Below are 8,861 nucleotides of genomic sequence, written 5' to 3' on the forward strand. Positions count from 1 at the left end.
GACTTGAAGTGGGAAAAGGAGGCATCATGAGAAATGGCGCATTTTGAAAAGATATTTAAATTTTGTCAACTTCCAAACAAAAAATTTTCAGCGTACGATGCTAAGTCTGTTCAAGATTTACTACTAAAATGGTAAGTTTATTAAATTGTTTTTCAATTAAAGATGAATAACAAAAATAAATGTCTTATTTTCCATACGTCAGGCGGTCCATGCAAGTTAGGCCCAGCCCAGCTCTGTTTTTGTTGTTAACAACGTTTTATCAGAAAATTATTAGTTTGGTTCTGTTTTTAGCGACAGTTAACTGGAAGAGCATTGATAAAAAGGGAAATTTCTATTTCGCCACGTCAGAAAACTCTATGCCATAGGCTTCAGAAAGCGTCAGAAAACTTTGTGCTATAGGCTTCTTATGGCCAAATATTTATTTATCAAGTTAATGACAAATGCTAGAGCCAAACAAAAATAAGTTGAACATGCACAGGACAAGGAGTTTGGAAGCCAGCAGTCCCTGCTGTCCTTGTATGGAAAAAGGAAAATAATCTTTTTTCTTATAATTTGGCGTCATAGGTAGGCAGTGCTGCAAAGGAAGGGTGACTTTGACCAATAAGTGCAGTTGACTTGAAGGCATTTGAAATCATGGAACCCCAGACACCTCTGACAATCTGGCAGGGCATTTGGTCGATGGGGCTGATACTGGTTGAAATTGTAAGGTCTTGTTGAAATTGTATGATGTGATATAATATCACACAGTATGATATGTTTCTGCTCTTCCATGCCTTTTTTCAAATTTTGAAGTGCCAAAGACTTAATTGATACAAGTATATTTATTTACTGCAATCTCTCTTCTAATAATATATGAACTTTGATTTCCAGGGGCTTAAAAGGCAATATGTCACTGGATGTGTTCTCATATGATGCATTTTTCAAAGACTGTGACAAAGATAAGTTTGTGATGGTAAATATTTACCCACAAGATAAACACAATTTCTATTTATTTCATTTTCAAATCATCTGAAGTTTTGTACCAAAGTTATCACTTCTGTTTAAGCTTAAACATGCTTTTCATTTACAGTTAATTTAATAAATTCACATTTTGAACTACATTTACTTTGATTTGCAATTTTTAGTCTGAATGTAATGACTGTTTTTAGGATTTCTTCAAAGACCAAAATGTCCAAGCATTTTTCAAAGTAAGGTTCAGATTTTGTTATAAATGCTTTGTTTTATGTAGCATGATTCTACAAATTAGGCTCTCTAACTCAAAAAATCATAATGATTACACACTTAGGTCCTGAATAAGCATCCTCCCCCCTGCTTTTTTTGAAGAAGTTTCTGTCCCCCCTGCTCTTGTTAGAACCCTCGCTTGTTAAATTTTCAATTTTTGTAGGAGAGCCCTAATTTTTATATGTGTCAAAATTATTTTTAAGATGTCTGACCTCAGATTCGGATTGACAGCAATTATTTTAGTCTACTTGTAAGTTTTCATTATGATATTGCTCACGATATTGATTTTATGACGACATAAAGATAAAAACTTTATAAGGGATTTGACCGTGATTGGCGACTAGGGGGGTAAAGTTTCCCCCCCGAAACGATTTTTGCGGTCAAATCCCTTACAAGCTTTCAAACTTCATTTCTCCGTAAAATCTAAAATACAAGCTCAAACAATATGAAAAATGGTATCCCGCATAAAATTATGACGATAAAACCAAATCTGAGCTTAAAAAAGTCGTACAATTAAGTTTGGAGAAATTTCCAAAACGAGGTCATAAGTCGAATTGGTGTATTGCGGTCGGATACATTACACCAATTTTCTGCCTCCCACTGCTTATTTCGACCCTCCCCCCCTCCTGCATATTAGGGCCCCCTGCTTATTAAGGACCTAAGAATAGTTTCAAATATTTCCTGAATTTTTCTTAACATGGCAGCATAGCTTGAAGCTTATTCAGAACTCATTTTCTAAAGTTGAGGACTCTTTAGCTTTGAAGAAAGATAATATAAAAGTTAATATATAGCATCCATAAGCCATTTTGAAGTTTACAAATCAGATAAGACATGTCAACAGTTGTTAGGTATAAGAATGGTTTTAAAAAATTGCTCAGTTTTTAATTACATTAGGAACCATGTGAATTATGCAATAACTAGGCTTCAAGCAGTGTTGTTGTTTAGTCTTGTATGGACAAAATAAATTGGACCATTCACTTCATGACACTGGCTGTTCAATTCAAGGCTTTTTAATTTAAGGAAAATAGACAGATCAAAAAGTCGCTTTAGCCATCAGTCAATCTGTTATTGGTCGATCAACAAATTTAAAGTACAAAGCCAAATAGAAATTGCTAGTCTCCATATTGTCACTTTGCCTTTGCAAAAAGCACAAAATTGGCTGGGGCTAGCTAAGAAAATGCAGCTAGAAACCATACAAAACTTGCCAAGTATTACAAAAATATTATCAATTTACCCTGTACTGAAAACTGATATTTGAACCTGGCAGTGGTGTGGTGTAGACATTGAATGATTGATATATGAGAAGCTCAAAAAGGAACTTTATAACCATATTACACTGTCCATATTCTAGTTTACAATTTCTTGCTTCATTTGATCTAGATATCGCCAAGAGCAAAGGTCTGGACATTTGATGGTTTGTTTTAATGTGTCATTTTTGCTTCCCTCTTTCAGTTTGGTATTAATTGATTTTTTAGTCAAGCTCTGCCTTTGTGGTTCTATTGGAGTTGTGGCACAGAACTTTTTTTAGTCATAGTCACAACTCTTAATTCTCTATTTAACTTACAGTTTCTATCTATTTAGCTCACAACGCATTGAACTGTGATACAGTTTTAGAAACATTTATTTTTTTTATGAAACCCATAAACCATAGAACCTCTCCGATCACCCCTTCTGGATCCAAATTTAGTAGGTTTCTTGATCCTTTTTTGGTCTGAATTTGTCAGTTTCTAAAAGCTTGAGGATGATGTATGGCATTTGTATCCATCTATCATTGTCTCTGTAAGACAGTATTTTTCAAGATTGAGAAACGACCAAATCCACTATCAGTCATTCAATCACTAACGAAATACCTTATCTGTAGACCAGTTCTGTATTTCCTCTATAGTTATCATTTTAACCATTGTTTTCATCATCTTTCATAATGCCTCGGCTTTATACAATCACTAAGTGCATCTACTTTGACCTATAATTGCTAAGTTGGTGGAATAAAATCCAAAAAATGTTCTCTTATTGAATTATTGAAAGTAATTTCATTTATTTTTACTAGGTGATCTCAAGTCAGTTCGTTTACAAGTTGAGATTGTTCCAGCTACTGTAGTAAACATGGAATTTTTCGACAAAATTTTTCTTGATGGTAAACTTTTCAGTTTTGTTTTCTAAAGTTCCTCTGTGCTGCTTGTAATTTGGTGGCTTACCTGTAAATATATAAAACTATTTGATATCCAGCTTTTAAAATATACAGGCTTTAGAAATCAATTAATAGATGAAAAACTTTTATTGTATGAAGATAAGCTCATTCTGTGCATGGAATGACGTTTTTAAAGTTATAAGTTCGTTTACAAGGCTGTTCTTTTCTTGCTAAAACCAGTTTCTTTACCCAAATATGGGGAAAAGCATTTAGGATATCACCATGAGAAAGTCTCACAAGGCGGCGAGAACTGAGTTAATGAAGACGGATATGAAGAAAAAACTGGACCGTTTTCTAAATTCGTAATTATCATTGAATAGTGAGTAACTATCATAAGAAAATCTCACAGTTACATACGACCTTTCGCATAGGCCCATGGGTTAAACTGTGAGCCAATCCTTCATTACATTACAAATGTATCATTTTCCAGGAGAGATTTGATTACATATGATTGGAAAGTTCTTATAATTTTGATTAACCAGTGATTTGTTTTGACAGTTGTTCAAGCTTTCCAATATTGATTGCAATTCTCCAAAGCAGAAATATAACGCTTGAAGACGTCTAGTTAGATACACCCGAACCGGAATCACAAAATAAACGAATTGAGCTATTTGCTTACAAGGTCAATCTTTATTTATTAATCTTTGATAATAATATAGTAATTAGGATAAAAAGAACATTTTCTTTCATTTCAAGGATTAGTAAGAGAATCAGGATCAATATGTAAATGTTATGATGATCAAATTGGCGATATTCTAGTTTCAGATGAACTACGAAAAGTAAGTTGGAGCGTTTTCATTGCTTCACGATCAGATTGTGTGTTCCTCCAATTTATTAATCCTCCCGGGGTTGATCAGTACGAATTTTGTATCAAACAAAACCTTTGGTTACATGGGTTTACTTCATTTTATTCCCTGTTCATCTGTATTGGAAAATGAATTTTATCAATTGCACCTCATTATTTAACTTTCCATGCAATGAAGTTCCAATTTAAAATCGGTATATTTTTCTCCATTGATGCCTATTGCGTCCCCTGTTATAGTAATGAGCACACACCAAGACCATTATGTATAAAAATGACTTTATTCTTATCCATTTCAATTCAGACTTATCAACTATTCTCGTATTTTAACAAAGTCAAATATATGATCCCAACTTTGCTTGGCATGAAATTGCGACATTGCAATGTCTATGATTGAAATAGAGTGAGTTTTCAAATCAACAGCTGCTCAGATCTTTGCTCCAGGTCCTGAAATCGAACTTTAATTCAATGTTGATGGTCATTTAGATGCCAAAAGGCCAATGAATAGTTATCCTATTTTATCATGATATCAAGTAGCTGATATTTAACATAGATGCTTGATATGTTTGTTATTTTGAATGAAGACTAAAAATGCTCTGCAGTGATTCATGTTAAACATGGAATTCTGGCTTTCTATGCGACAAGTGAAAAATTTCTTCATTTAAAAGACAGGACATATTGGGCTCCCCAAGGATCCTGTCTAGGAGCTATCCTTTTTCATCTTTACTATTATCGAAGTTTTACTCTCCTGTTATCCAAATTGCGTAGGCCACAAAGAGCTTGGGCACATTTCATTATTTCTTGCTATTTCGTGGAGTTTCATAACATCTCAAGGTGACAGGGCTCTCGACGCAGCCTCTGCAATCTGACATACCTCTCTTAAGGTGCGCTATTTTTTTGAAGACTTGACTTCCAAATGTCCTTGTAGCATCATAATGCACATTGGTCGCTTTGCAGATGCTCGTATCAGAAGAATCTGATTTCTGGGATGTATTCTCAGATAAAGAACGTGGTGAATTTATTTTCCAAATTTTCAAACATATTTGCATCGGAGGACCAGTTTGTCAGGTGATTTAACTTTTTCAAATCAGCTATTACTTTTTAGAATCATCGTTAATGAAACTTTCGCAGTTTCAATGAAACCTCATACTTCCAAATCAAAGAAGTTTTTCCCTAACATCTTTCACCTTTGCCCAAAGCCAGATACCTTGATAGTTTCAGGTATCTGTCACAGCTGCGCCAAAAATGAGAAATATGCAAAGGATACTTTTCTACAGAGCTCTGGTCCTACAGTTCGCGGTTCACTACCTTTGTTTAGTTTTACGTCCTGGCCATGTATTACTGGGTACTTCAAAATCTTTTACGAATAACGATGTGAAATTATTTGCAAATCTCAAGGTATTGATTCAGTAACTCGGCCAAATAAGAATTAATCCGTTAGCAAACTTCAAATCTTCATTGACCATGTCTCACTCGACTTGATATATTTTTAAGGGCCCCACGCTGACGATAGCCAAAAGAGGCCCCACCCCCCACACCTAAGAAAAAAGATAGAAATTATAAAGAACAAGAACCCGCAGATGTTTTTGGTCCCGGGCCCCGCAGTCCCTAAAACCGCCACTGGGTTTATGTGGTCAAAATGAAAAACTGTAAAAAGAATCTTTATCGCTATTGAGAGATCTAAAGGAAAATCTCGTAAAGTTCAAAGACTAAACAAAGCTTAATTTTACTTCTGTATTTATCCTTTATTAGTATGAAGATGAAGTTGGGCCGTACTTAGACACAGCAAAATTTCTTTATAAAGATCTTGTCAGGTAAGCTCCAACCATGTTTGATTTCGTCTAATGAATATTCTTTCTAGATGAAACGGAAGCTAAAAATGAAACACAATGTAGCATACATCCTCTTCTCCAAGTTATCATTTCATAGAAAGATGTTATGATAAGATTCGCTTCAAAATATGTTCTATCACCGCAACCATTTTCTATGAACCTAACACTGCATATGAAGGAAAACACGAATAATTGGGTAGGGAGAGTTCGGTCAAAGATTGCAGCTCTTTTTCATGTTTGTTTACAACTTCTAGTCTGTGTTATAAAGCTAACTTCAAACAGTGAAATTACAATTCTTGTTGATGAATGAATCGTTTTAATTAGAATAAGGGCTTCAGCAAACACAATCTCCAAGTTTGGAAGTATTTACGTAGATTATGTTCGGCCTCAAACTATTGTTATTGAAACATTTTCGGACAGGAAGATTTACAAGGCAATCTTCTAGGCTGACCCTTTTTGCGGATGGTAAGATAGTGTCTACGCTCCATGACTCTCCGAATTCGCTCGTTTTGTGCCTAAATCCTCGGATGTTCTCAGTTTCTTTGAAGTTAAGCTGGAAAAATACTGTTGAATACCACGAAGAACGGGAACTAAGTAAAAACCCAGTTTGTAATATTTAGCATAAAGGTGGCATGGTGTCGTTTGTTAAAAATGTTAGTAAAACTTGCCTTGTTGTATGTTTAATATAAAAGAAAGCTGGGAAACACCTAGGATGTTTGGCCAAATTGATATCTGACTGTTCTCCAATGACTTTCTACCTTACGTCACAGATTTCCATGGAAGGTATTTCTAATACCAAGAATTATCCATAAGATTAAAACTGACAGCTTTTTCTTTATAGCTTAAGTTAATGTTATCATTTTTGCCTCTGTTTAGAACAACCGTTTTAAGCCGGTAAAAAAATTTAACAGTTGCAAAGCCGTGTTTAGCTTGCTGATTTTTATGGGTCTTCCCTGATCGCAGTAGGAAAACTAGGAATTTCATCTAAAGAAAAGTCACCTTTATATATCTTTAATTTAGTCAACAATTGCTCCAAGCACATTTTATCATTTGCTTCAATCTCCACCGATGTCTTTCCACTTTTCACGATTCCTATATGTTACAGGTGTTAGGTTTTTTGTGTCTTTATTCTGTTTAGCTGCAAGCGTAATATAAATTACCAGTAGCATAGGCAGAGTGTATTCCAGCGGTGGGCGAGTTTCAACTATGTGCATTGCTTTTTAGTGTACAGAAGGATAAGGAAACGAAGAAATTGTCCGTGAGTTCAAGGGTTCTCAAGGTCACTGTTTGGGTATGTTGATGCTCTCACCACAGATATCGTCCTTAACTTTAGTATTTGCGCTTCTACGCTCAACATTTACAAATGCTAGCTAGAAGTCTCTAAATATTAAAAAAGAAATCAGTTATGACCATAGGTCCTTTCTTTTCTTTTTTCCTTTTTACTCTTTCTCCTTTCCTTTTTACCCTGCTTAAGATTTTGTCTTTTGTATCCAACCAGTGGAATATGGGGATTTTTAATAAACCATTCGTTTGCGTTATTGCGTAATTCAGCAAATATAATCTGCTGATTGGAAGAGAAGTGATTTGGAAGATAAGTAGAGAGAACAGACCCTACCAAGCCCCTTGAAAACTGAAAAGCACTCTACAAGCTGCCAGGAAACTTGCAATATTCTCAGCAATGTCTCGTCATGGTTTGGCAGCCATTTGCTTGAATTCTGATTATAACAACTTTGCACTTTCTGTTTTTCACACCTGTCTGGTTCCTTCACCTTAATGTAACTTTCCTTCACTTTTAGAAAGATGACGAGGTAGTTTTCCCTGGCAATGGTTCTCATGAGCAATCTTTCGGATATTTTATCATCGACCCGATCAAACGCCATTTGACTCTATGGTTTTACTCTTGGAATTGATTTGAAGCGAGCATAGAGATAGAATGGAAGCGAGCAAACGCCGAAGACAATTAACCATCACACTTGGGGCACTCCAATACGCCGTCTTTGTTTCCTAAATCCTTACGATGGCGAACATTGATGCTGAATTTGCACTGCTTTCAATTCGTCCATTTATTATGAGAGTCCCTTCCGTGTCCTTTTTTCTTAATAGTTCACATTCAGAAATCGCTGCCATCGAAATATTGAAATGACTTGCCGTTTTTTTACTAATTTTGCCGTTGTAAATATTTTTAGGGTAACTGATTTCTCACAGATATTTCATTCCTCACTTGTGTTTTCTTTAGAATCCTTAACCCAAAAAAACTTCAACCAAAGAGCCTTATTTATATTTTCGATTCACTTTCTGCCGAACGTATACCCCCTATTATGTTTTTTTCTAGTTTTCCTGGTTGTATTTCATTTGGCCTCCTTTTTATCATATCTACAAGCATATTATTTTTCCACATTTTCTACAAGATCATTGTTCCTGACTCAGTTCTAAAGCCACGTTTACCAACATTTGGAAACTTCGATTTTGTTTTTCAGATTCTCTTTTATAACCAGACAACATAGGCTAGAATTTGCGACCTAAGGACAAATATAGGTTTATTTCACAGGGAACTTTGTTGCTCAGGCACCACTTTTTTAAGTTGTCAATAATATCCTTCTTGAAGGGCCGTAAGCTTTAAAAATGGCAAAAACAAAAATATAAAGTGATAACGAAGATTATTAATTATAGCGTCACAAATGAACTAGAGACATCTAGATCAGTTCCCAAATTGTCACAGACAGGCATGCACGACACCCTTGATTTGATCCACTTTGTCTAGCTATCTGCAGACTTTTTTGCTCTCTCTTTGCACCCAAAATCTTACGTCAACATGAAA

The 8,861-nt window shown here is 35.1% G+C and overlaps 1 protein-coding gene across 1 annotated transcript; it reads left to right on the top strand.

Moving 5' to 3' along the window:
- The first annotated feature begins 2 nt into the window (after positions 1-2).
- On the top strand, positions 3-8,095 carry LOC148957296 (cilia- and flagella-associated protein 300-like). Its single transcript, XM_089115534.1, has 10 exons — positions 3-131; positions 871-952; positions 1,149-1,187; positions 2,602-2,635; positions 3,269-3,355; positions 4,106-4,188; positions 5,169-5,279; positions 5,964-6,025; positions 7,268-7,334; positions 7,840-8,095. The coding sequence occupies exons 1-10, from the start codon at positions 34-36 to the stop codon at positions 7,951-7,953; spliced, it is 777 nt and encodes a 258-aa protein (XP_088971660.1). The 5' UTR covers positions 3-33; the 3' UTR covers positions 7,954-8,095.
- Positions 8,096-8,861: the final 766 nt, after the last annotated feature.

This window comes from Rhopilema esculentum, unplaced genomic scaffold, assembly GCF_057945365.1.
Source record: "Rhopilema esculentum isolate cy_ngs unplaced genomic scaffold, ASM5794536v1 HiC_scaffold_34, whole genome shotgun sequence".
In the NCBI taxonomy this organism is placed as follows: domain Eukaryota; kingdom Metazoa; phylum Cnidaria; class Scyphozoa; order Rhizostomeae; family Rhizostomatidae; genus Rhopilema; species Rhopilema esculentum.

Coding starts and splice junctions, on each gene's coding strand:
- LOC148957296 (XM_089115534.1), top strand. CDS start 34: ATGGCGCATTTTGAAAAGATATTTAAATTTTGTCAACTTCCAAACAAA. Junction 3,356..4,105: donor CGACAAAATTTTTCTTGATG/GTAAACTTTTCA, acceptor TTTCATTTCAAG/GATTAGTAAGAGAATCAGGA. Junction 7,335..7,839: donor TTCTCAAGGTCACTGTTTGG/GTATGTTGATGC, acceptor CTTCACTTTTAG/AAAGATGACGAGGTAGTTTT.